The sequence below is a fragment of the Hydra viridissima genome, unplaced genomic scaffold, assembly GCF_058129835.1.
Source record: "Hydra viridissima isolate aposymbiotic clone 2 unplaced genomic scaffold, HvirCarnegie_v1 scaffold_11, whole genome shotgun sequence".
In the NCBI taxonomy this organism is placed as follows: domain Eukaryota; kingdom Metazoa; phylum Cnidaria; class Hydrozoa; order Anthoathecata; family Hydridae; genus Hydra; species Hydra viridissima.
This window is the reverse complement of record NW_028324310.1, coordinates 12128684-12156305: the sequence shown is the minus strand read 5'-3', so window position 1 is coordinate 12156305 and position 27622 is coordinate 12128684. Positions and strand designations below refer to the sequence as shown.

General features: G+C 28.1%; 2 protein-coding genes and 1 pseudogene across 4 annotated transcripts; 1 reads left to right on the top strand and 2 right to left on the bottom strand.

Annotated features, from left to right (window-relative positions):
- Positions 1–644: 644 nt before the first annotated feature.
- On the bottom strand, positions 645–21918 carry LOC145191055 (cullin-4B-like). Of its 2 annotated transcripts, XM_090067388.1 has the most exons (22): positions 21684–21918; positions 21062–21281; positions 20747–20816; positions 20550–20623; positions 20349–20447; positions 13136–13199; positions 11543–11715; positions 11215–11401; positions 10182–10319; positions 9023–9077; positions 8842–8879; positions 8673–8739; positions 6146–6256; positions 5703–5788; positions 5374–5478; positions 5169–5282; positions 4896–5001; positions 4689–4762; positions 4475–4573; positions 1633–1686; positions 1332–1430; positions 645–951 (listed from the first exon to the last, which is right to left on the bottom strand). In XM_090067388.1, the coding sequence occupies exons 1-22, from the start codon at positions 21844–21846 to the stop codon at positions 856–858; spliced, it is 2292 nt and encodes a 763-aa protein (XP_089923514.1). In that variant the 5' UTR covers positions 21847–21918; the 3' UTR covers positions 645–855. The 2 variants fall into 2 exon arrangements, 1 of the variants encoding a protein (XP_089923514.1); XR_016445169.1 differs by lacking the exons at positions 645–951; positions 1332–1430 and having other exon boundaries at positions 1552–2222; positions 3736–4573.
- Positions 16558–18368, top strand: LOC149882212 (uncharacterized; annotated as a pseudogene).
- Positions 21919–22658: 740 nt separating the features above from the next.
- Positions 22659–27181, bottom strand: LOC145190929 (UDP-N-acetylglucosamine--dolichyl-phosphate N-acetylglucosaminephosphotransferase-like). 2 transcript variants are annotated; one of them, XM_090067390.1, is made up of 7 exons: positions 27081–27181; positions 25230–25353; positions 24432–24645; positions 23756–23987; positions 23285–23473; positions 22944–23193; positions 22659–22797 (listed from the first exon to the last, which is right to left on the bottom strand). In XM_090067390.1, the coding sequence occupies exons 2-7, from the start codon at positions 25305–25307 to the stop codon at positions 22738–22740; spliced, it is 1023 nt and encodes a 340-aa protein (XP_089923516.1). In that variant the 5' UTR covers positions 25308–25353; positions 27081–27181; the 3' UTR covers positions 22659–22737. The 2 variants fall into 2 exon arrangements, with proteins under 2 accessions (XP_089923516.1, XP_089923515.1); XM_090067389.1 differs by lacking the exon at positions 27081–27181 and adding an exon at positions 26415–26602.
- Between the last annotated feature and the right edge of the window lie 441 nt (positions 27182–27622).

Here is a 27622-nt window from a genome sequence, read left to right as displayed (position 1 = left end):
CTAATTATGATAATTAAAAGTTTTAATCGTAAAAGTTTCTACCGCACTTTTTAGGATTCTCCTCGAAAAGTTGAGGACTGTAATGGAACAATGTGGAATATTTTTTTATGTTTGAAGTAAGATTTTTCCGAGCAAAGAATGGATGAGTAATTTTTTGACATTTCTGAAGACTTTCGTAAACGTAAAAAGATGCTCATCTCTAATTCGCATTCAGCCCTAGAAAATTTGGAGTAAAACCAAACATACTCGATTAAATTGAACAAACTCTTAAAATAAAAAAATCTTGTACAAAATAGAAAAAAAAGAAAAGGAAAGGAGAATGTTACTTGACTACTCCAGCATTGCTGGTTTACAGACGGCATTAGTATTATCGCTTTAATTTCTTTGACCAGCGTAAAATAAAAGATTAAGAATTAATCTTCATTAAGTTTGTTTGCTGTCGCCTTATTCTTACAAATAGAAGCATGGAATGATGATGATGATGATGATATCAACTGATAGACGGAAGTTTCATAATTTCATTATTGTTAAGTTCTTTAGAGAGATAAACTTGAGATCCAAAAAGTTTGTGATGCAATTTTCATTGAGAATTTAAACTTTATTTGAAGGGAATTGTTCAAAGCCGTGAGTAAATGCTTTTCGCATAGAGAATTATGGGATTTATTTTGTCATTACTCCGAATAAATACAAACTAACGGTTCAACTTTTAGTTTTAAATAACAGCGAGATGGTATTTAAGTTTACTACAACCATGTTTGGAGAGAAATCTGCGTAGAATCGCTCGTTGACGATTAGATTTGATTGAACACAATCCACATCTCCGCAGGTTTATTGTTTTAGGTTACTGTTTCAATCTCATGCGATGTAGTGGTAGGTGTTGGAATTATCTTTGTCTCGCTCCATATAATCCCTGTCTATTAAACTTTCGATTCGTTTTTTTATATCGGAAGGCTACAAAAAAAAAAAATAATAATAATATTTCTGGTTTCTTGAAATTTTTATGCGCTATAATGCTTTCCTTCAAAATTTATTAATAATCTGACATTTTTGAATGGTATATATCCATTTTCGACAACACCTTTTTTAAAAAAATGAATATAAATGACAATGAGGCGCCGTAAAGAAAGTAAAATAGAGACAACAAATAAAAAGTGAAGCAAATGGCGCCAAGTTACGATTAGGTTTAAACAAAGTGCTTAGCAGTAATAAGTGAGCATATTACGTAGCTTTCGCAGCTCTTGTAATATTTTAAATGGTGCAGCACAAAAAAAAATCGCTGTGAAAAAAAAAAGCACGGCTACATACGGCTACGGCAAAAAAAAGCAACATACGGCTACGGCAAACTTAAGTTGACTGTATAACTCCGTCACAAGCAGGTTGTGGGCCAAACTTTTTCGTGTTTTTAATATTCGAACTATGGCTGCATCAATCTAAAGTTAGTTTCAAGTAACTGAAGTTTTAATAGTAGTAGTTGTTGCAAGTATTTGCAAGAAACAGAAAGTTAAAAGAAACTACAGTTTATCAAGAAATAAAAAGAAAAAAGAACATAACTTCTATTTAACTATTTCTTTTTTTTTTTTTTTAAAAAAAAAATTTTTTTTAATCCATTTGTGATTAATACAAAGAACTAACTTGATATTGGCGATCTTGGAACACTTGTTCGTTTGTTAATTGATTTTCTTCTTGCTACAAAAGAGAATCATTATCTTAAAAGACAATCAAATAGTCAAGTAGAACATAAAAGCTAAAAACCCTTTGCTTTTTAGCTATGCAATTTTAGTAGGTTCAAAATAGCTAATTGGTAGAGTTGTCAAAGCTATAAAAATGCTACTGTTCTATATTTTTGGAGTTTTCTCTAATTAAGAAATGATTATAAAGAGAATTACTAAGAGAAACAAATTCACTCCGGAAAGATTGCCATACTTCAGGAAAACCAATTTTTCTTTTAATAAAAATGAATCACACTTATCAAGGTAGTGGTGATCCATCATGTAAACCAGGAAGTAAAAGGGTTCAATTAGCTGCTCCAAACCTCGTTTTGATAGCACCAAGTGTTGGGTCAGATCATTGTTTATCAGTGAGTACCAGATGTGAACAGCGTCAAAAAGATGACAAGGGTCCTCTTGCATTTTAACTTGGGTGGATAACCCAATTATTTTGCCCACCAGAGAAAATTCATTTCAAATTTTATTATCTTCTGCACATGATAAAAAAAATGACAGCTTTTCAAAACTTAGCATTTTTTACAGCATTCAAAAAAAATTTCTTTAAATAAAAGGACTTGCCTGCAAAAAATTATTTTTACTTTCTTCTGTTCACAAGTGTTTACTTTTGTAGTCAACTATGCAGACCTATTAGCATAGTCAGAATGATCCATAGATTGCCTGTACCTCTGCCAGTGGACACTGAATTGATGATGAATTACTTTGGTAGCTTGTTTGTCAAATATACCAAGGGTCTCTTCATATCAACAAACTGTTTAAACTTTCAAAGTTTTGTACAAGTATTTAACTACAACAAGAAGATGCAACTCCATAGGGGATGTAAGCTCTAAAATCATTGAGTTGGCTGAACCAGAGATAATCAGCTCATCCACCACTACCAGAAGCTTTGGGTTTCTTGATATCGCCACCAGATCTTTTAGAATGCTTGATAAGAGTTCATCAGTGATCCATATGTTCTCAGGATGCCACAGCTGGAAAGACAACTTGAATCCAAATCACACCATGTACATGGATGGGAGGTTGGATGGTTTTGAAGTCTACAAATGATATTTGCAAGCTTCAAGTCACATGAAATGATAAACCTAGTTCAATATACTTGAACCAGTGACAAAATGTACTTAACATTGTGGAAGTTTTCTGGAAGTTCATCAGATATTGCAACAAGCATGTGCTACTTGACACCACTGTCCTTTGCAATTCTTTGAATTGAAAAAAGTTGTTTTAAAGGTGGAGAATGGCATTATTGGTAAAACCAAGATCAATGATTCCAAGGCAGACATTCCAAGACAAGAATCCAACACCTCCATCAGATGCTCAGAGAAAACTTTTCTTGACAAAAGAAACTCATTGATGAATTTAGCCAAGTTTTTAAAATCAACAACAGAGTCTGATTGTTTACAACAACTTTCTTGTAGACCTTTGAACATTGCTATGGATGAAAAAATCAGGCAATTGTCATCCCATAGACTGAAACTTGGATCAAAAGTTTGGTTCTACAACTTTTGATTGAGTAACTTAGTTGATTATGGAAGCTAGTTTTTGAATGCCAATATTTGAACATCCAGTATTCAACTTGAACAAGATTTGCAGTTATAGTGCTAGGTTCATGAAACAATTGTCTTGCAATATTTTCTCCCAAAAATATTGAAGAACAAATGTTTAAGTATTTAGAAGATTTCATTTCTAAATTGTTAATTTTAGACGATTATAAATTTTAGATTATTATATGTGCAATTTTTTCTCCTTATATGTCTGTATGAGCTTATTTTACATGCATTTTTTCTCATGTAAAACTTCTCAAACAAGTGTTTTAAGTATTTCAAAAAATTGTTTTAAACTAAAGCTTACATTTTTCTTCTAGTTTTGTGTTATTTGTTCTGTTCAAAAATAAAATGTCATTTCCCAGAAAATAGAAAGCAAAATATTTTTTAATGTAAACATTACAAAGAAAAATTTTTTTGATGTGCTGAAAAAAATGCAAAATTTTGAAAAGCTGTCATTTCCACATGACGAGAAAACTAGTGAAAAGTTCAAAATGAAGTTTCTCTTGCAGACAAAATAGTCGGACTTAAATTTTTACATTTTTTGAGTCTGGGTGCATAGGAATTTCACCAAATAAAAGTAATTTTCTTGGGACAGTTCTAAGTACAGCTCGTGATTTTGTGCAATGGTGTGGCATTGTAATTTGTTTCTGTAACAAGGCCATCTTGCATCATCAATGACGATGCTCTCTTGTACCAGCTTTTTATGAAAGATATACATGCAGTTTATGGTTTATATTTTTTGTGAAAGGTTACATATACTTTAAGAAAAATTAAACAAAACAACTAGAATAAAGAGAAAGAGAAACTTCAGATAAGTTTTAAAGAACAAAATGGAAAACATAAACATTTGTAAAGAACAAATAGATAAGATGTATGATAAGGTCAAAAATGAATCAAGAGAGAAAGAAAAATGTAATATTTCATCAGAAGTGCTTTTTTTAATCACTAAACAATAAGGTTGACAATCAGTAGTTATAAATTAATTTAGGCATACAACTATTGTAAATAGGATACTGCTACAGGCTACCTAATATAACAAATATCTTCCACAAAGAAATCTTACTTTTAACATTTGGACTTACAAAAGTGTTAAATGTACTAACTGTGCACTACAATGACTAGTAAATTAAAATACTTGGATACAAATGTTGGGATAAAACATTGGACATAATAAATAAATAAAAGTAATAAAAATAATTCATTTACTGTCTCTCTCATTTGAACTTGGTTAATTTTTATCTTAAACAAATTATGCGAGAATTTCTTATTGAAAATAAGCTTGTCCCCTTTGTTTACATCTTTGCCCTAAAAAAAAAAAATAAAAAATAAAATTAACTGAATTAAAAAAAACAAAAATCAAAATGTTTACAAAAGAATTTTAAAAACATGTTTCATGTGTTAATTACAAAACATTATTTACCTGTGGTAATTTTCGAAGTACTCTTATTTTTCCACATGCTAAAGATTGTATAGTTCTTTTTAACTCTCCCTCTTCTAAAAAATAAAAATCAAACAAATGTAAAGCTGTATACTAAAAAAAGAAAGATGATTTCAATTAAAAAATAAATTATGCCTCAATTACAGGTTAATGATAAAAAAAATTTAAAGTAATGTTTTTGAAAATAACCTATTCCTGTAGCTGCAAGAAGATCTTCATAAATAAATTCATCACCCTCATTATATTGAAGCAAACATAATAGTTGGAACAATGAGACATGTAGTTCATGATTTCCCTAACAGAACAATTCATACTTTTTAAAACAAAAGCAAAAAGAAGAAAAAAAAAGGGGCAGGAGACTTGGGATGGGGTGGGAAGGTCAGATGATGAGAATAATTTTGGTGCAAAATTTTAAGCATGCAGCATATAAAGTTCATAAAAATACAATCAAAATCAACTGACTGATGGAAAATATGCAGAAACTGTGCAACTCCCAAGATTTGTTTGCCACTGTAGCTTCCTTCCACTATGTTTACTCAAGTAAAACTTCTGAAACACTTCCTGAATCTTTACCATCTAAACATAAAAAATCTTTCTGATATTAAAGGAAGGAAACAGTATGGTTAAACATCAGTCTACAAAGAAAAGATTTTGAAAATAATAATACTTCATTGGGTAGAAGTACATCAATAGGAACATAGGTTGGCCAATATCCCATTGTTAGTATGTTTACATTTAAATCAATACCAGAAACAGACAGTTGAGGTTGAATCTATGAAAATAAATTTTTAGCTCTCAAAGAATGTATCATAATAATATGTATTATATTTAGTTTTATATATCATCAAAACTAAAGTAAGTGAAAGTAAAATGAAATGTATGAGAATCTGTTTGCACTTAAATTTGAGACATGACTTCATCATTTAATAATACAATTCCATTGAAATATTTAACATTTTTGAGTTTAAACTTTAATCAATAATTTGATAATCTAACTTGTTTATAGCTACTCATAATGTCTTTCGAAAGCTCCATATCTTTAAACATCCCTTCCAGCTTTCCAGTGAAAGCACCACCACACTCTGTTGAGTAAAAGACATTTTTTTAAGCTTATTATTATCCATGTTTTTGTAAGTTATTAACATGCTCATAAAAACTTGGATAATAGTTAAATTAACAATGATAACAACAGCAACAGCAGCAACAACAATGATAAAATGTTACAAGTATCAATAATATTTATTATATAATATATAATATTACAAGTATAAATAATAAAATATACTAAAAAATAATGATGGGAAGAAGCAGGGGAAAAAAAAAAAGAATAATCATTTTAATATAAAAAATGTTTTTCTTTTTTTATATAATTTATAGCTACAACAATTTTTTTAAATTGTAGAAAACAAACAAAATAAAAAAATCAGATAAAAATGAACCTTGCTTTAACTTTGATAACATTGATTTTTCAGCATCCACAGAAGCACTTTTACCAAGGAGTAATCTTTTTGCCAAATCTTTTTTATAAAATGCCTCAAAAACATCCTTTCCTAAAAAAAAAAAGACTTGTAACCATAACAATTCTTTATTACAATCATAAAAAACTATTTATTTCATTTACATTTATACATAAAACAACTTTACAATTTTTATTTATAAGACCACCAAGCAGAAGTACTAAAGTACCTTGCAGCATTTTATAGCAATTAAACTTAATTTATAAAGTTATATTGCGTGCATTTAAACCTGGATTTTGTAATTTTGGGCACTCAGTTTTAATGCTGCATCAAAAGCTCTCAAGTATTTAGAAGCCTTTTAAGTTTTAGATTATAAAACAAACTAACATTAAATCTGGAAGATTGATTCTAAATTTAACTCTCTAAATGCTTGGCTATTGATAGAGCAACAAAAATCATACTGTTTCAGTTTGACTAATATCAAAATGCTAATAGTAATTAAAATCCCATTCATAAGGTTTTTCATTAACTATAAGATCTTTCAATAGTTCCACAAAAAAAACAATATGATTTTTTTATCTCCTTATTATCTTTTATCTCCTTTAGTAAAACCTGAGGTGACTTTAAATAAAAAACAGGAGCAGGTATGGTGGTTTACTTGTCAAAAGTCAATGTGAACTAAGTGAATTTTAGAGGAACAGTATGGTATATTCAGTATTATACCAAACTGTTCCTCTAATGCAGAAAGTTTCATGACAGTACAACATCATGGAGATATGAGCAAAGAATTCACAAACATCATGGAGATATGAGCAAAGAATTCACAAACATCATGGAGATATGAGCAAAGAATTCACAAACATCATGGAGATATGAGCAAAGAATTCACAAACAAAGTACTCAATATCTTGAGTGTTGTGAATGATGTGCAAATATAGACGGTAACCCTAATTAAAGTATTAATGCATTAAATAAATGCATTCAGGTCAGGAGATGGAGAGAGCCACAGATATTTCTTTAACTGCTTCACAAATGTAACTGGTATGCTATACTGCTTGACTATTGAGTACATTTTTTTTGCTATCAATGATGTGTGACCTTGATAATTGTTTTGTGCTCCAAAGGCATCACAGAAGCAACTAAATATTGCCTGATGGCATCACAGGAACAATTAAATATTGCCCAATGGTGTCAGGAAAAAAATTAGTGAAAAGAATTCAATCTACAAAAGTTGGATTTCTTGAAGGCAACATAAATACTATCATAAGATGTACAAAACATTAATAATTGTATGTATGTATGTATGTATGTATGTATGTATGTATGTATGTATGTATGTATGTATGTATGTATGTATGTATGTATGTATGTATGTATGTATGTATGTATGTATGTATGTATGTATGTATGTATGTATGTATGTATGTATGTGTGTATGTATGTATCTGGATACAGAGCTGTAAAGAGGTTTCTCAATAGTACTTTTATTTACCTGAAATATTTTCTATCAAATTCATTTCCCTTTCTACCTAAAGTAAATTATTTACTTGATAGTGAATACATCATTCTCTCTGAAGAATTTTATATAATATCAGTAAAGATCAAATTTCAAAACCGGAATCAAAGTTTGGTCAGATATATTCTTGAATTTTTTCAATGTACTGAGGGTCTTATGGTAGTTAGGGATTTTGATCTGATACCTTTACTTATCATGCAAACTGCACAATTATGTTATTTAAAATCTGCTACCATGTTGGCACATGATCATTTTATCTGGAAAGCAGCCGTAAATGGCTTATTTAGATTATCATAATGACTGACTTTATCAAAACTTTAGAGAAAAAAAAAGCAAAAATTTATACTTTTTAATTTTGATAATATACATATGTAGCACTTATTTTTTTGACAATATAAACTGTGTTTACTAATGATTAAATATAAATAAATCAGGAACGAGAAAAAATTCAACCTGACTGTCAATTTGGAGAACTGTCTCCCACAAAAACAATTAGAATAACTCTCAAACTATAAACATTACATTTTGGGTAACCAAATGTTTAATATTTTTCTAGCTACTTCCCTCTATTTTTTTTTATCTATTTACTTACTTAAAAAAATTTAAACAAGATGATCTTTGATATTGCATCAATAGCCATATTTTAAAAACGCATTTAATGTTTATTTAATTCATGCTTAAAAACATAATTGTTCAACATTTAATGATACATCTAAAACTAAAACAGAACCTAAAACAGAACCCTTGAGCAATTTTTTTTAGCAATATTGAATTGGATTTTCCAAATAATCAAATCACTGGCAAAAAGCTTGAAATTGTTGAAAGGCTTCAGATCTCAAACAGCTGAGCATTTTTTAAATCTATTGAAAGGTATTTAAATGTAGAAGCTTTTCATGTATAAAACCATCATGTACAAATTTGTAAACTTTCATATACACATCATAATATATGTATGTATAATATAAACTAACTAATGAAGGTATTAATTTGTACCATGAATAAATCTGAAAAGAATCATAATTTTGTCTAATCTTCTCTCAAGTTCATCTTCTGTAGCCTCCTTGTAAAAGAGAAAACAAATAACAAACAGGCTGCACTAGATGTATTATTGTTTGAATTAACAAACATCTGTAAAAGGTATGTCTTCCAGCAACCAACCAACCTTATTTCCTGCTCTGAGTTTAATATCCACAAACTTTGCTAAAAAAAATAAAAAAAAAAAACTATTTTTCAAGTTGGCCATTCAATATTTTGCTCACTTAAAATACTGAAAAATTTAGCAATTCAAACTAAAACTGTAGAACAAGTATGTTAAGCATAAAATTGCACAAAAAATGTAATACCTATAAGTTCTGCAGGTTTGTTTGGCCGTTTATTGATAAAATATTCAAAGGAGTCCTAGTATCAGAAATAAAGTTTCATTAATCAAGAATTAAGATGAAAAATATGATGACATCATTTTGCAGTTTAAAGACAAATAAGAAAAAATAAATTTAAAAAAAAATCTATTAATGGTGGAAACTGTAAAGAACTATGAACTGAGCCAGGGCATAGTGAATTGCTTTATACAAGCTAAGGTGGACAAAAAGCAGTTCAATGAATCCACTAACTATGATATTTTCCCAATATTAATCTTTCATTGGTAACAACTTGAGGTATTAATACATTCCAGTGCAACTTTTCATAAGCAGTTAAAGTGACATTAAAATGTAATTTCGTTCATGAAAACATTTTTTGTTGCAGCGTTCTCAATACCATTTAACCAGATTTTAAGAGAAAAAAAATCATAAACAGAAAGTGGTCATTAAAGACAGGACACCAAGTGTTTCTGTTTTATCGTAGTTTTTTATGCAAGTTGGAAAGGTTATGTTACTCTTCAGAAGAGCACATTTCTATTAAAGAAACATGTGCCAAAACTAACCTTCAGGGCATACTGGATAAAACTATTGAACATTTAGTTTTATCCAGTAGTATAATTTAAACCTCCTAACAATGCCCCCCTTTCTACATTATTTGCATTAATTAACAAATAGAGATGTGATGGAAGCTCTGGTCACAGCATTTTTAAACAGATATTTACTAACTCCAATGCCACTGATGAGTTTCTGTTTGTATTTTCATTTGTTTTATTGATATTGAGTGACTGCCAAAACATTAGTTGGTAAAGTTAAGTTTTTTTTTTTTTGAAAGAAATAAACGAGTTTACTACAACAGAAACTAACAAAGTTTCAAAAGAAGTTAAATGCTAATAAAAGATGGCAAATCTCAAATTACTGTTAAACACCACCTTAAACACTCAATGATAGATGAAAAGTATGCAATACTTTGACTAAGTGAGTCTCAAGAAGCTATAACAACAGCTGTTATCAATTTAATTGTCAAACAAGTTAAACTTAATGTCCGAAATTATTGAGAAAAAGTATTAAAATTCACTTTAAAGTTATAACTAACATTTAAAATTCAAATACCAAAAGTACATAAATAAAAACAATTCTTCATTACCTTCATTGTGATGACAAACTTTTCATTTTTAATGAATGATTCTTCAATTAGAACATCAAGTTTCTCCTTAAAATCAAGTAATTCTTGCACCATATATTTATCTCTCTCTGTATCATTAATTATTGTAAGACCTTTTACCTAAAACATAATATTACAAAATAAATATTTATGCAAATCAATTAAAAATAACTAATGTTAAAAATATCAGAAAAAAAAAATTATCAGGCAAAAAAAATCTATTCTTCATAAAACAAGAAAAAGAAATATAAAAAAAAAAAAGCATAAAAAAGAACTTTTTCACTTTTTTTTAATTTTATATATACTGTTATCAAACATTCTGATAGCACAAAAAATTTGGTAACAGAGTTTCAAGTGTTATATTTGTTTTATTCAAAGTTGTTGTTGCTATTTTTAAATTAATTAAACTTTTTTTTAAAAAAAAACCACATTTAATTTTAGTCTAGGTCTACATTTTGCCTGACAATTTACTTTTTTTTTCCGTCACTCCCTGGTAAATATAGCTTCTTTTATGTTTGTTGCTTTACTCCTTAATTGTAATCCTCCGTTAATCTTCTTGTATCTTTTATACCATTTTATGAATTTTCTAATACTAGTTGTTTTTTAATTTTTTTTTTCTAACAAAAATTAATAAAATCAAGGGATGTGGAGGATATATTGACAAAAAGTAAACTATAAAGAAAAAAAACTTTTATTAGTAATACAAATATTAGGTATATATCTTTTAAAATTCCCACAAACATTTTAGCTTACAGGAAAATAATGAAAAGTTATTCAAAGTAAGACCTTTTTGGCCTCTGTAGGAACCTTTAAGAATGGCTAAAATTAAGAAGAAAAAACGGACAGAACCTTCTTTAAATAACCCTGATGATTGTAATGTTCTCATAAATAAAATGTAAATAAAATTGCACAAAAATAACAAACTTTCTAAATAAATATAAAAAATAACCGAATATCTAAATAAATATAAGAAACTTGAGAATAATATCAACAAATAATAATAAAAAGTTTATACCTTTATATAAGCACCAAAATATTCGCATAAACTATCGAGCCCATTTTTTACTCTTGAAAATAAATTATACATAAGTGAAAGGTGATCGTTTGAGTTGCAATCCATCAAGTAGTTGAATCCTTTGTTGAGTATATTAGTAAGATGGTGACTGATCATTTGGTTTTCTAATGAACTGATCAAAGCTTTCCTAGAAAATTTTTTTTCAAAATGTTACTTAATCAATCACAAAAGTGCAACAAACTGTTGTCTCATTAAGTGAGTTAAAATGTAAAACTTATGTGCACAACTTAATTTACAAACAAAAATTTGCTCTTATTTTTTAAGTTACCTGGTACATGGTTCTAAGTAATGAATTAGACGCTCTGATTCTTCTTTTAGTCGCTTTTCCACTTGTTGTAGATAATTTGGAACATCCACTTTAACCATTAGTGAATTCCCTTCAATTAAATATAGTTGATCTGTCTCTTTCAAGAAAACTGGCTCAAAGATTTGCTGATACATCTAAAAAAAAGTAAGAAATATATCTATAAATTACAGAGAACTCATTTATAAATACTCACTTACTTTCATCTTTTATTAAAAACCTGAAACTTTAGATCGCATAAATATATTTAACAGATGAAGAAATTAAGAAATAGCTACTATTTTGGATGAAGTTGTTTGGGGGTACTATTATAGAATTTATTTAGTATTAAAGCACTTGTTTGGGGTGTTGTTATAGCAGTTGTTTAGTGTTATAGCATTTAAATCAGAACGTTGCTTGACTGATAATCAGATATTAGAAAATTGTTTTAAAAATGCAGCCTTACGACATAAGATTGTAATATTCTGTAGAAGAAAAATATAAACTTTAAAAAATGTCTGAAAAATCTACATTTTTTTTTAAATGAAATTTTTACTTAAAATCAAAATTTACCAATAAAACCAACTTTAAACCTTAAATAAAATCAAATCTTTAATGATGGTCCAAGTGGATTGCACCAAGTGCAAAACATTTGCTTTTCAATTCAAAACTAATTATAGATATGAAAAAATGTTAAAATTGATTAGTTGCAAAACTTTTGTGCAACAGTTATAAAAATATTCAAAATAACTACAATAATAATCAAAATATTTTTGTTCACTACATTCTAAAACTTGTATTCATTTATGGACTTTAAAATGAAGAAGAAAAAAAGAATATTTGTGCAGGGTGCAACAGAGAATGGTGGACTTTTTCTAAATACTAGAATGTGAAATTATAAAGCCAAAAAAAATCATTAATAATGATCTTTTTTGGATTGATTTTGAAATTGAATTTGAAAAATGATTAATAAATATTAGAAGGAATAAACATTGGAGGGATTATTAATTCCTTTGATATTTATTTACTTTAAATACAATTTACAATTTACTCACAATAATTATTTGTTTGAGAAAAGTTTGAGATAAATGATTTGCCAACTTTAAGATTTAATTAGATCACCTTTTTATTCAATGACAAGCTGTGGACAAGGCCTAGCAAGTACTGATAAGGTATTCCTTTGACATAGAGGTTTTAGCTCTTGTAATGGATGACTTGAAAGACCTAAGACTTAAATAGGGCTTTTTGTATGCCTTGCTCTTCACAACACTCCATATTGTATGATTAAGAGGATTCAAATCTGGGCTGAAGGAAGACCAAACTTCTTTAGTGCAAAAATTGGCATATTGTTTTAAACCCCTGAGGATCAAATCTAACATTTCAGTTCTTTTTGCTTCCCTTTTTAGACTTTTTAAATCATAACTCTATTTGTTCACTTTATTGCCAAAGCAACACTGTTAGGCATCAACAAAACACAAAAAAAAAAACACACAAAAACTTAGATCATCTTAAATTATGCTTAAAATTTAGTCAGTTAATCACTGTTGTTGTTGATAATAAAAAAAAGCATCTGCACACCTGAAGATCAGCTAGCATTTTTATTAACCTCTTTAGCAAAGTTCTGTTTACAGCCTCACCATTCCTACAAAGCATCAAATTGTGTAATATCCAATAATCAAAATAAAGTAACAACAGAATATAAATAGCTATCTTTAAAAACTATAAAACAAACATCATAACTCTGAAAAGACCTTAAAATTAGTACAGCTTTACTTAAAAAAAAATATACTGTGTAGAAACACATTAAAGAAATGAAATAAAAACATCAATATGACAAACTTTCAGTGATGGGTGTATTTAGCAAGAAAGTGTAGCAACAATTTTTTAACTAACATAAGTCAGCATAATGTTGACAACAAAAAATAAAAGTTTTTTTTATATTTAAAAGTATTTAAAAAAATATTTTACTACTAAAGTGAAATATTTATCAGATCTGTTTTTTTTTTTCAGATAGAATTTTAAATCAATCAAATGCTTAAGAATCTTAAATCAAGTAAATGCTAAAGCATATGCAACGCATATAAAAAAAATTTTGGAAAAATATTTGAAGTTTTATCAAAAATGCGGCATTAGAATGCAAAAGCAGCCTATAAGTATTAAGGCAAATTTTGAATATGCCTTTTTGATCTATTTTACTATCTCTTACTTCACTTACTATATGTACTACTGGCCAAACATTTGAGACCATTTGGAAGATCACAGTAAAAAATATAACTATTGAGAAACTGTGGTAATATATTGAAAGTAAGACTATTATGACAAACCTGTGCATTAATGAATAAAAAATTCAAACTTAATAGGGTGCTCTTTATACATGCAGTAAAATGAAAATTCAGATTTTTTTGTCTCATCCTCCCAAATTCTTCCTTTAAAAACACTACTGAAAAAACTTGGTTAACCAATATTTACATTTAGAGGTAGCTTAATTGGAAAAATGTTTGATAAAATGTAACAACTTCTTCAAAAACTAGAATTATACAAGTTTGTGAGACTGTTGAAACTGTTTCTTATTATGGGTTTGCTGTTCAATTCCTGTATCAGTGCTAACTCTCTCTTTCTTTTTGCATGGACTTTGACAATTCTATATCCTGTTTGACTGCTCCTGAGCCCTCCTCGTGGTACCACTTAACCGGTGAGGCAGCTATCTAATGGTTCTGTATGTTCAAAGAGAACATGAGAATGTTTAGAAGTGAAGTCAGCAAATGCCATCTGCCAAAGAAACTTGAGGTCTACCTTGACTCAGTTTGGTAGCACATTTTCTCCATCTTTCTCCTTTGTGATTAAAAAATTACACACCAAAATATGGTTAATTTGATTAACAATGCATTATAATATTGTTATTACATTAGGGCAAAACACATTGAAAATTCTTTTCAAATGCAAATAAAGTAGTTACATTGGATATTACAAGTATATACAGTATGTGCCAAAATTGTCACCATGTTTGAACAAAAAAATATTTTACATATATTTTAATAGAAAAGCTGTGAAGAAAAATGAAATTTTAGTTTTATTAGTTAAATTTAAGACTTAGCTAACTGAAAATATTGCTTTTTATTAAACTTAGAGGATATTGAATTTTTTTTTAACTTTTATGTAAAGAGCTAATGGTGACAATTTTGTTGCAAATGAAAGCAAATAATATATTGTAGTAAATTAATAGAGTGTATCCTCCCTTAGATTTAATTACAGCCTGAATTCTTTCAGGAACACTAGCAACCAATTTTCAGCATTCCTCAGGTGTAATTGAGTACCAAACCTCTTGTACACGAGCCCAAAGTTCATCCTTATTCTTAGGTGGAGTAGGAAAGTTGTAGACCCATTGTTTAACTATTGCTCATAAATTTTTGAGTGGGTTAAGATCAGGGCTTTGTGCTGGCCAGTCAACGACTTTCAAATTCTTCTCGTGAAGGAATTTAATGGTCTTATCAGCCTTATGCTTGGGGTTGTTGTCTTGCATGAACATTGTGTTATGTACAATTCTGTCCCATTTTCAAAGGGACTTGACATATCCGACCTTAAGGATGTTGATATAGTCATCAGCATTCATTATTCCATTAATTTTCACTAATTCACCGACTCCACGAGCACAGAAACATCCCCAAAACAAGAGTTTTCCTCCACCATATTTAACAGTTGGTGTAAAATCTCAAGCAATAATGGTGAATTAGGCTTTGTCCAAGTATATCTTATACCATCTGATCCAAACATGTCAGTTTTACTTTCATCTGTCCAAATCCAGTCATAAATGTCATCAAAAGTCATGTGTGCATGAAGTCGAGCATAATTTAAACAAGCTTGGCGGTGACGAGAAACTAACAATGGCTTCTTGATCTTTCTTCTGGATAGAAAACCAATTCTTTTGACCTCTCTATTGACTGTCCGCACTGAAGCATGAGTCCCATATGATGATAATAACAATACTTTTTTTAAGTTTTGTAAACAAAATCAAACTTTAAATGATATTTAATCGTTGAAAATCTGTGAAAAGTAACTCAATCATTTTAGTCATAAGGCTGTTAATTTATGCCATATGTCTAATTAACTGTGACAAATATGTTAATTACTTTCATTTGCAACAAAATTGTCACCATTAGCTCTTCACATAAAAATTTTTAAAAAAATTCAATATCCTCTAAACTTAATAAAAAGCAATATTTTCAGTTAGCTAAGTCTTAAATTCAATGGATCCATTCGGAACTCAGTCTCGTCGGATTTTTCTCGGTTTTTCAGAGTTTCAGAGTTCGAGAGAAATAGAGAAACCTCGACAGAACTTCGACGAGATTTTTAGAAAATATCAATTTTTACTCATAAAATAATTAAATTCTTATCTTATTTCTGCGCTGCTTTTACAATAGTTCATGTTGTTTTCAAAATATAAGTGCTCTCTTTGTTCAATATCATCATTAATTTGCATCGCAAAGCAATTAGTAATGCACAGTGGGACAGGTGGTGGTGGAAAAAACCTCAAAAAAAAAGCTTATTCTATTCCAAACCATATAATAGAACATACTTTTCGTACTTTTCCATTGTACTATTTCAAAAACTCTTTTGATTATAATAGTATCTTTTTAATAATAGAAGTTTTTAAATCCACAAAAATCAGTTGCAGTATAATAAAATGTAATGCATAATAAAATATCTTTTTTTGTCAAAAAGCAAGAATTTTTTAATTTTTAGGCAAAGATATTGTAAACAGTAACTTTTAAAATATTATGCGTGTGTAATATTAGTTAATGTATCTTAACTATTTAGTAGTTTACCTTTACAAAAAAAAAATTTTTAGTCAAGATCATTATTTACAATATATACAAAAACTGGTTTTAAAATGACAAGGTAAGTTTTAAACATATAATACTTTTTTTTTACAATAATGTCGTATATTGTATGATCAAAATTGTTTTCTCCACCTTAAGTCTAATAGTCTTTTATAAAGAAAAATGGTTTCGGAAGCGTGGAAATACTTTGATAAAGTTGTGGTAAATGATAAGAAATACGGAGATTACAAAAAATGCCATAAAAGAATCGCTTGTCCAGGAAGCAACACAAACGGCCTAATTGGTCACGTCAAAAGTTGTGAGAAAATAGATTTAAAACCATCCAGTTCCAGACCAGTTTTGACTAAGATATCCTTAAACTACCTTCTTGCCAAGTTGACAGCTCTTGATGGATACTCGATTAAGTCCATAACTCAATCTGAAACACTAAGAATGCTTCTTGAAAATTATGGGCATAGTTTGCCCAAGTCAGCGTCCACAATTTCAGAAAAAATTAAGATGTTTCATGCTGAAGCCAAATGTTTAATGATCGCTGAATTGGCTGCATTGAAAGCAAAAGGAGAAAAATTTAGACTAACAGGTGACAAATGGTGTAGCAATAGAGGTAGAAGATACTACAATTTAAATGTTCATCACGACCAAACATATTGTTTAGGAATGGTGAAATTGCTGTCTCCTAGTTGCCGAAAACATTAAACACTTTGATAATGCAAAAATTAAAAGCAGGTAAACTACGGATGGCTGTAGCTGGATGGTGAAATTGGGTACCATGTTTAAGTTTCCACATCAAATCTGCCAGAACCATTCAATTCATTTGAGTGTTTGTAATTTGCTATACGCTAAAAAAGGTTGTCGCAAAATTGTGAACAAAGAAACTGAATCGGATATTGAAACAGAAACAGAAACTGATGGAGAGACTGAAGGAGAGCTTCTTATTGACTATTCGGAGAATGAGATTGAATATGAAGAAATATCGAAAAAAGTCTACAGAAACTTCGAATACTAATTAAGTGTTTAAAATATTCATCGTTTTGATATGAAGTTCTTAAAAGAATAATACACAAAGTTTACGGATCTTTGCATGACAAAGGACTATTGCTCAACAACCGCACTAGATGGAATAGTGTTTTTCAGATGATCAAAAGATTTTTGGACTGCTTAGAAGCTGTAAAAAAAACACTCAAAGAACTTAACTGCTTAAACATGTTAGATGATATTGACTTGGATTTCTTAAAATCGCTGTCTGACTTATTGGAAGTCATTGCTGATGCTGCAGTTCGATTGGAAAAACCAAATACAACAATTTTGGAGTGTGACATCATTATGGAAATGTTAGTAAGGAAATTGAAGGTTGTAGAAAATGACATCAGTTCTAATTTTGCAGAGGCGTTAATCTCCAGATATGAAAATTGTAAAAACATTGTTGGTATCATTGAGTCAAATAAAAACCACACATTTTTTTACGCTTCCAAAAAGATATTCAAGTTTATGCTGCAAAATTATTTGATCAACTATTTGTAACAAAAGAAAATAGTTTCCAAACAGATGATCGCGCTAAAAGCAAACAAGAAGAACCATCACAATTGACATCTTTTTTTGTCGAAATTCAAGAAGTTTTATATCAAAATCAATCAACAGCTAAAAAGCCAAAAAAAGTCAAGACCTTCACCGATCAGTTAAAAGAATACAAAGTAACTGGTGTGAAATCAGAAACAGTTTTGAAATTTGAACTAGCCATCCACAGAATTCAAGCAACTTCCTGGGAAGCAAAAAGAGTTTTCTCCTCGTCTTCCAGATTTGTCACAATGTTTCGTAGTTTGCTTTCTGATGAAATGATAAATGCTTTCATCTTCTTAAAATATCATTTTAAAAGATCTTCAGAATAAATACTTTTTTCATATTTTTTTTAGTTTTTACTATAGGTACCTCAAGAAGTCTTTATTACAGAGCACCGCGGAAGGGCATTTAACTGAAAGTTCACGCCTTTTTCCTAACCGATGCCGGTTAGAAAGCCATTTATTAGAAAAAACTTGTTTGTTAAAGATTGTGATCAGAAAAATATTTAAGTACTAAGAAATATAAAAATATAAATTTTTTAAAAATTTATTATGAATTATAAATCGAAATATATAAAATTAAAATAAATAAGAACAATATTTAATTATCAACTAGATAGCTTAATTTTTAAATTTATATCAAAGTTTTATCAAAGCTCTGATTTTTTCTCGACTCTGACAGAGTTTTTTCTCGACTCTGTTTTTTCTTGATTTTGGATCCTCTGCTTAAATTTAATTGATAAAACTAAAATTTCATTTTTCTTCACAGCTTTTCTATTAAAAAAAAATAATAAAATATTTCTTTGTTCAAACATGGTAACAATTTTGGCACATACTGTATAAAGTGCCTTACAGTCAGACACCTTAGTTCTATCTAGCATTGCTGCTAGTCCCGGACTGATGAGTGCTATCCTTCCTTGCTTGCTATGAGAGGGTATGCAGATCTTCCAGTTGCTTCTTGAATTTTCTAACATGAACCTTTACAAGCAGATAGTATTGGAGTTTAAAATTGTCTTTGCAGTCAATTGCTTTTGAGGCTGATGTATGCTATATTTAAAGTGCATTCTATTATTACCAAGTATGCATATACAATGCCAGTTAGTGGCATAAAAACCAATGACCACCTTGGATAATCAATATTCAATGTGTAACACTATTAACTGCCACCACAGCTATTTGTTTTAATAATTGTAGGGACTCACATAAGAAGGTTTGGAGTCAACAGTCAAAACCACATCTCTGAACTCCACTTTAGATCAATCATCTTTGTTACTAAACTTTTTAAAAGAGAAATACTATAACAGACACAAGAATCTAATTCTGAACCAGTCAACCAGATCTTTCCATAGAAATCAAACAATAAGGTAATTAGTGTATAAAAAGCTTTTACAAATATTTTTCTGATAACAATTCTGTGATATATGTGATACTTTCTGAAACTTTTCAAAATTTAACAAATTAAAGTGGTGAATACATGTAATTTAGTCAATATAGCAGGAAAAAAAAGATGGCTGCCAGTGATGTTTCATTAAAAACAACATTACCAAAATATGGGTGACCATTTTATCCTCCACAACTCACTGGCCTTTAATATCTAATTAACTTTGATTCAGCATTAATCTGTACTTTATGCATATTTTTCTAAAAATACATTGGAACAATTTGGCTGGATGAGACAATAAGGCCCACCCTAACTTTTAGTTCAACAAACAAATAGTCATAAAGCATACAAATGTTACTAAAAACATCAATGTGATTGCTGGGCATTGTTTCCACCCTTAAACTAATTCAACTGTTTAAAACCTAAAGATTAAACTTATTTAATAATTAAAACATATAATTAACAAAACAATAAATAAATAAAAATAAAAAAATTTTACATTAAAATGATTTATATTTGAAGCTTACACAATAGAAAAAAAAATAATACAGAAAAATAATTCTGATAATTGCGCTGTACAGCAATAGACAAAGCTGAAAGCTATATCAAAGAATATTGTTATCAGCAAATAAATTACATGATTCACAGCACAGAAGTTCAACTTAAAATGAACAAAATTAAAAATCATCTATGGTACACAAACAAACTTGCTTGAGTTGCTGTAAGAAAAGAAAATTTTAGCCTCAAAATAAGAAAAATAGACTGAATTGGGCCTTTGATCACCATAATTGAATAATGAAGCTTTTATGTGTAGATGATTTTCAAGAGGTTTTTATACCAGAGTGCCTGTATTTTGTTTTCAATTCAAAAAGGCAGACTGAAATATGGTTTGCTGTTTCCTCAAATTCCAGTGAAAGCTTGCCAGTTACAATTAATTAAACTGCATGTACACAATTTTATCACATTGTAGTAAAAATAGCAGAATATTTTTCCATAAAAAGCATTTCAGTTTTTACCTTTCTTTTTCAATAAAAAAGAGTAAGCCTTGAACAGTCTTTGATTGAATAAAAGTATGACCCATGATATGTATTCTCCACAACTGAAGACCGACATCCCTTTTAAAGAAAATTAAAATATGAAAACAAAGACTCTCTCTCTATATATTTTTTTAAAAAAAAGATTGAAAATTTATTTCATATGAAGTTTTTATAAATTACCATATTGAAAGAACTGTTGAATTTTGAAGTACATAGACACGATCAAGATACAAAAATATGCTTCTAATCATTGTCTATGAAAATGAAAAAAGAGAAAATTATTCAGAGTTAATTTAAACATAATTATTAAAACAAATAAAAAATGTTGTAAGGGTGCAATCATGCTAATTATGATAATTATGATAATAGTATCATACCATTTGCCTACAGTGTGACTCCCATAGTTTATCCATTTTTTTTAGAAATACAAAATTATCAATTATATCAGTTTAATAATTATGTTAAAGAAAATACCATTCGACTTACAGAAAAACTTTAGTGAAAATTTTTTCACATCTTAAAAAACCTTATAAGCAACTAACCAGAGTTGTAATAGTAATAATAATAACAGTGTTAATGTTAATTACAATTTTTAACAGAAAATTAATAATAATATTTAAAATTGGTAAATTGATATTTAAACTTATACTAGGACTACTTTAAGAACATACACAAAAAAAAAAAAAGGATATGAAGAAAACTCAGCAACAACAGTTTTAACATGCGCCTCACAAACTTCTCTGAGTCTTTCATACAGTTGAGCCGACATGTTATGTGAACAAAGATTTTCTACAGCTTTGTATAGTTCTTCAAGAGTATATGAAATAGAGCGCTCTAAGTGAATAGCACGAATGGCATCTTTTAATTTTTCAAATGTTGTATCTTTGTAGTTATCAGGAAGAATAGGTTTTACTAAGAAAACAACAAAAAAAAAGCTTTTTTATTAAAATCTTTTAAATCTTACATATATTGTTATATATATATTATAATTATCTTATATACATATTTTATAGTAATAATATAAGGAAAACTACAAAAAAAAAAAAAAAAAAAATTACAACTTAATATTGAAATACAAAATAGATTATTGCTGCAGCCAAGATCAGTAAAGATAAAGCAATCAGTCTATTAATATATTATAAATCTATTTAACACTCTTTCAAAATTAATGTTGCTGTTTTATATCGATATAAAGAAAAAAACAAGTTGTTGGTTTTATATTAACAAAATAAAAAATAAAAGATTGCTATAACAACATAATAAAAATTACACATTGCTGTTTTTTGTTAATAGAAAAAAAAATTCACATCATACCCTTGAAATTTTTAATGACCAACTTCTTTGCTTGATTTGAGGTAGAGGTGAATCCTTCATTGAGTGACTTGTTACTTTTGTTGTTGTAATATCTATTTGTATTTTCTGCAATATGATTTTTTTTACTGAAGCCATTTTTTCCATATACACTATCGTTTTCCATTTTAATATTTCATTATAATGTAATTTTTTACTTTTGTTTAAGCTATTTTAAATCTAAACAGAGGACAGAACTAAGAAAAAAGAAATCAAAACATCTTACACTTGCTTGTAATTACACTTTTTATATAATCATTACTGCTTGTAATTTATATAATCATTACTGCTTGTAGATTATATAATCATTACTGCTTGTAACTGCAGTAATTTGAAAAATATTAAGTTAAAACAAAAACTTTGAGTGTAAAAAAGTGTAAAGTGAAACAACTATTTTTACAACAACATTCATAAAAAGTATTCACAACATCCACTACAGCAGCTTGGCTATTGGATGTGTTTAAAGTAATAATTGCATATACAGAACAATAGGTTTTAAATTGAGCTGTAGAACAAATATAACTATAGATCTAACATCAATAAATAAAAAGGAAAAAATTAGGTTTGCTTTTGTATTTCTTGACCAATTAAACAAAACAGCAGAAAAAAGTATATAAATACAAAGTGTAAAGTGTTAAAAATGAGATAAATATCATAATCCATCAGTATTAGTAGCTAGCAATAACAGTAATAGCTTTAGCAAAAATATCTACCCTTTAAGACTTATACACCAAATTCATTAATGGCTATTTGCTCCAATAAATAAACAGTTGTAACTGGTATTTAATTGATTTTAGAACAGTCAGAACTTTTCAGATCATTTTTTTGTAAAAAAAGCTGAAATTCTGACATTCAGGCATTATTAATGATAATGCCTCAAAATTTTATTATTTTAAACTTTCTTTTTTAATTTTGAGATGCAGAGAAAAGGTCAAAAAATAATAAAATATAATACTTAAATTACTAATAATATTTATTTTATACAACATTTCCTTAAAAAATTCAAAAATTTTATTTTTTAGTAAAATAACTTTGAAACTTGATAACGAATGATAAATGCCAAACAAGTTCCCAATATCTAAACAAGATTTAACAATTTACAACATGAAAAATAACACGATTAAAATTTGACATGATCACATAAAACATTGATTTCATTAGGTGATTTTTTTCATATTTTCTAAAAATTCACAAAACCCTTAAATAAAAATCTGAACAACCTACTTGGATAAAAAGTAATAACTTCACCAAACTTTTTTCATGCAATGGTCCAAATAACAAGATAACAAAATTAATGAGTGTCATGTTATTGACTTGGATATATTCCTCACTTTCATCTTTTTTAACATGTATTTCAACATCCACAATATGTAATAATTTGAAGATACGCAAAATTATTGACCCAAGAAATTTCAGTTCAGATGACTTAAAAGTTGACCGACTCATTTCTAGCTTATCTAAATTTTCATTATACCTAAAATATCAGAATGTTCATTACGCCTAAAATAGCAGCAAAATATGAAAGTAATTCAAAGTAAAGAAGCTCAAAACATCTGCAAACCTACCTGGGCAGTCGATGTCTTGGACATGGTATCAATCGAAACAACTGAGGAATAGAGTACAGAAAATTTAAAATTTGAGGTAAGAAAAAAAGTAGCATGGTTTTACTAAAATGGCCTAAAATGGCCACTACTGCAAAAGTCATCCCAGAGAAATAGCAAAATGTATCACCAACAAATACTGCAGAAGGATACCTAGGAAACAAAAAAATACTTTTAACTTGAAACTTTTTTAAGCTGATCTTGAGTGTTTTTTGTAATCTAAATTTTTCCTTAAATTTTTAAGTATGTAAATAGTCTAAGATCTTTAATCAAATAAATATCCAGAACTTGTTTGAATGACTGATGTCCAAACATCTAGAAAACTCAGTATAGATTACTTTAAGTCAATTGAATTTAAAAAAACCTCAATTACACAAGATACCTAATATATTAACGTAGTAATAGATATGTTGCTAAAGTTACACATAGATATACCAATTATAGTATAATAATGCAGCAGAAACACAGCAGTAGGGTAAAATGAAGTAAATGGAAAAAAGATGACTTTTCCAAGAATCCCCTGATAACTCCATCATATTAAAAAGAAGAATGGATAATCCAATAACTAATGATTGTCCCGTCTCTAAACCGTTAATACCAGCAAGTATATTAATGGCATTTGTACAGAAGACTGCTAGCATTCCCATATAGATGTAGTAAAACACACCTAAAATAGGAATGTCTAAAATTAAAAACAAGTGAAAATCTATAGGAAGATAAAAGGTGACCTACATGTGAATAGATGAAGCAGATTGTTGACTAAATAATATGCTTAATGACTAGAATAACAATTTGATGACTAAAATAAACAAAGACCCTGTATTTTATTATAAAAGTCAAAAAAGTTTGTTGTATATAAGTGATTATTTTAATAGTTACTAAATACAGGTTCTAATTTCAATCCTGGGCTAGGATTGTAATCATAGTGTGATTATATCTTTAATAAAGAGATTAATTTATATTTTTAATAAAAAATTTAAAAAGTTTTGTTACGACCCAAATAAAAAATTTATTCATAATGCACATATTTCAGAACATAGTATCTGCTTCTTTCCAACGGCATTAAAATTATAAAATAGGTTTATTTTGAATAAAGTTAAAGAAATCTAACCTAAATTAAAGTGCAAACCCAACCAAAAGCGCAAAGGAGATGGAACCACAACTGTAGTAGAACCAACATTTACAAAGTACACCATAAGTAATGGAAGGGATGCAACTGTAGGCAGAATTAGCTTGTACCGCCATTGAAGGTCAAGCACATCATCAGCAAATCCCAGAAGAATCATGCAGCATATAGAGAGCAAAGCAGCCACAAACTCAACAAACTAAAAATGAGTATTAATTAAGTTCATGACTGACATCATTTTCAGTTGAACTTTTTAATAAAATAAATAAATAGGTTTATGAATATCTGCAATGATATTTCAAAAGATTACTACTTTTAAACTTATAAACTTTTTACTTTTAAACTTTATTTATTAATCCCTTATTTTTTCTTTTTTGTCATTAAATGTAGAGTTCTCATTAAATTGAACATAATCTATAATTTTACATCTTCCTATGGCAAGAATATCTTTTGACAAATTTGTGGGAAACATTTGAACATCTGGAATATTTTTTTATCTTACTATTGATAATAATAACTTTACACGACCAAACCCTAACAAAGCTTAAAATGGCAAAAGTGATTTATTGCACAAAAAAACATGAACAACATTTCTAATAGGTATACACGATATTTGTCTTTTTATGATTTTATATCAAATTTAAGTGTGGAATAGAGAAAAATGTTTAATGAAAGAAATTAGTTAAATAAATTTCCATTAATCTTTTGTTGAAAAGCTTAATAAAATATAAAATATCAAAACTTTTATCATTATTTTGAAGGCATTTATTATAAAACAAATACCTCATTATGTGGAAAATCACTGCTTGTATCTTTTTCTAACCACTTTGTTATAAAGGGAACTGGTATGAATAAAAACATACACACCAAAAATACTGTTCCACAAACAGCACCTAAAGACTCTGGTCTGTAAAAAAAAAGAAAGGAGAATATAACAATTAAAGTCTTTATTGACTTAGAGATGAATAACTAATCTTATTTTGTTTCAAATTAAATGTTCATGTTAATGAAAAAAGAATATTCACATTTTAAAACAAGATTTAACATAATGGTCTCAATATAAATAAGCACAATAGGAGTTTAGTTTTTAAAAACATATAAAAAAAACCAAATTTGATATGGCTTTTCTTTTTTGTTTGATACTAAAATAATTCTCTAAAATTTATTTGTGATTTAAAACTTAAATTCTGTGATTTATGATCTTTTTATAGTAGACTTTAAAAAAAAAAAAACCCATAACATACAAAGTTCTTAAACATTGCAAAAATCAATTTAAGGTAGACTAAGTTTTAAATCAATTTCCATTAAATTCTCTATTAAAAAATGTTAACTGTTTGTTTGTTTTTTTCTATGAGAAATAGAAAGAAGACTATCAGTTTCAAAGCATTGATTCAGAAATACTCTAAAAATGAAAAGTTACAAAGTCTTATTTTTTGGTATGGAAACTCCAAAAAAACTATTTGCGATAGCAGCTTTTATTTTCATTGTTTAGTCCACTAATATAAACAACAGTGAAATTATATAAAACTTTATTAATTAGAAATTATTCAAATATAGTAAGAAACATTTTCAATAAAAAAAACATTGGTGTATATGCATTTATTTAGAAAACAATACATCCAAAAAAATTGTTAACATAAAATGTTTAACAATAACTTTATATATACATAAAAAAAAATCTCTTAACACATGTGCTGCTACCAAACTAAAAAAAATTTCATTACAACTTTTACTTGCTTAACTAATGAACTGAATTAAGTGCATAATCTATATACATTAAAAATTATTTACTTACTACAAATATGTTTTCTGAAACAAAGTAATTAAAACATTAAAGAGTCAAATCACTTAAGTTTCCATTATGATATATCTAAGGTAGTAATGAGAAGAAAAAATTGAGAGTATAGAACAAGCAAAATTATTTGTACTCATTTAAAAATGCTATCTCTTATAAACTTAGAATCTTACATTTCTATTTTTTCTTTCTTGCTCATATCTTTTCCTTTAAGGCCTGCACGCAAGAACAAGTTTTTTGCCCCAGGAATCATTCGCAAAAGAAGAAGAAATGAACATAATGAAAAAAGCATGTTAATAAAAATCTGATAAAATGTCAACATTTTATATTTTTTGGTCTAAAAAGTAAAATATATATTACAATAATAAATCATAACTAATGTATGTATGTATGTATGTATGTATGTATGTATGTATGTATGTATGTATGTATGTATGTATGTATGTATGTATGTATGTATGTATGTATGTATGTATGTATGTATGCATGTATGTATGTATGTATGTATGTATGTATGTATGTATGTATGTATGTATGTATGTATGTATGTATGTATGTATGTATGTATGTATGTATGTATGTATGTATGTATGTATGTATGTATGTATGTATGTGTGTGTATGTATGTATGTATGTATGTATAAGTTTATATTTATAAAAAAAATTAAGTAGATATCTAAATAAATATCTGATTATATTTACTTAGATAACTACTTAATTTTATTTTCTTATATTTATAAATCGACGAGTATCTTTACAGTTTTCGGCTTTTTTTGAAAATGAACGGAAGGGTTAAAAAAAAGATGCTTTTTTTAAATTTAGTGAAGATTTATGTTTACTTGCGGGTTCTCGACTGGAAATAATCAAGAGCTGCATTTGTTAAATATCTTTACCAATTGAAGGTATGGCAATAAGTTGGGACGTAAAATAGTGTTTGAATCCGTATTGTGCAACAGGTACACAAGAGTTTCTTAGGCGCATTTCACGGCGACTTATCATTAATGAAAATTTATTAATGAGTATGAAAGTTAAAACCAATATATTTATCAATATCTTTATTTAATGATCAAAATAAAATTTTTGTTTTAAGTTCAATATTTTTGTATTTTTCTGTACGCGTTTATATATTGCATACATTTATATGTTAATTACAATAATTTTCTATTATAAATTCTGCAGTCAGTGCTATATTCTTAACATAAATGGCTCAAATGATTATTACGGAACGATAAACTGAAACTTATAATATCTGAAGGTCATCCTCAACTCTCACTAATGAATATCATAAGTTATATCAATTTACTAACGATTATGTTTCTTGGATGGCAGATCATTTGTAAGGTGAAAGTACTGAGTACTGGGATTGCAAAGTAAACATGGA

What these genes read in the sequence shown, in the direction of transcription:
- LOC145191055 (XM_090067388.1), bottom strand. Translation starts at nt 21,846, where the DNA reads ATGGAAAACGATAGTGTATATGGAAAAAATGGCTTCAGTAAAAAAAAT. An exon ending in GTTGTTGCTGAGTTTTCTTC is followed by an intron (nt 20,817 to 21,061) that starts ATATCCTTTTTT and finishes TAATTATTAAAC; the next exon opens with TGATATAATTGATAATTTTG. An exon ending in TACTTCGAAAATTACCACAG is followed by an intron (nt 4,574 to 4,688) that starts GTAAATAATGTT and finishes TTTTTTTTTTAG; the next exon opens with GGCAAAGATGTAAACAAAGG.
- LOC145190929 (XM_090067389.1), bottom strand. Translation starts at nt 26,563, where the DNA reads ATGTTGACATTTTATCAGATTTTTATTAACATGCTTTTTTCATTATGT. An exon ending in GTGATTTTCCACATAATGAG is followed by an intron (nt 24,646 to 25,229) that starts GTATTTGTTTTA and finishes ACTCATTTTTAG; the next exon opens with TTTGTTGAGTTTGTGGCTGC. An exon ending in GCATTATTATACTATAATTG is followed by an intron (nt 23,474 to 23,755) that starts GTATATCTATGT and finishes TTTGTTTCCTAG; the next exon opens with GTATCCTTCTGCAGTATTTG.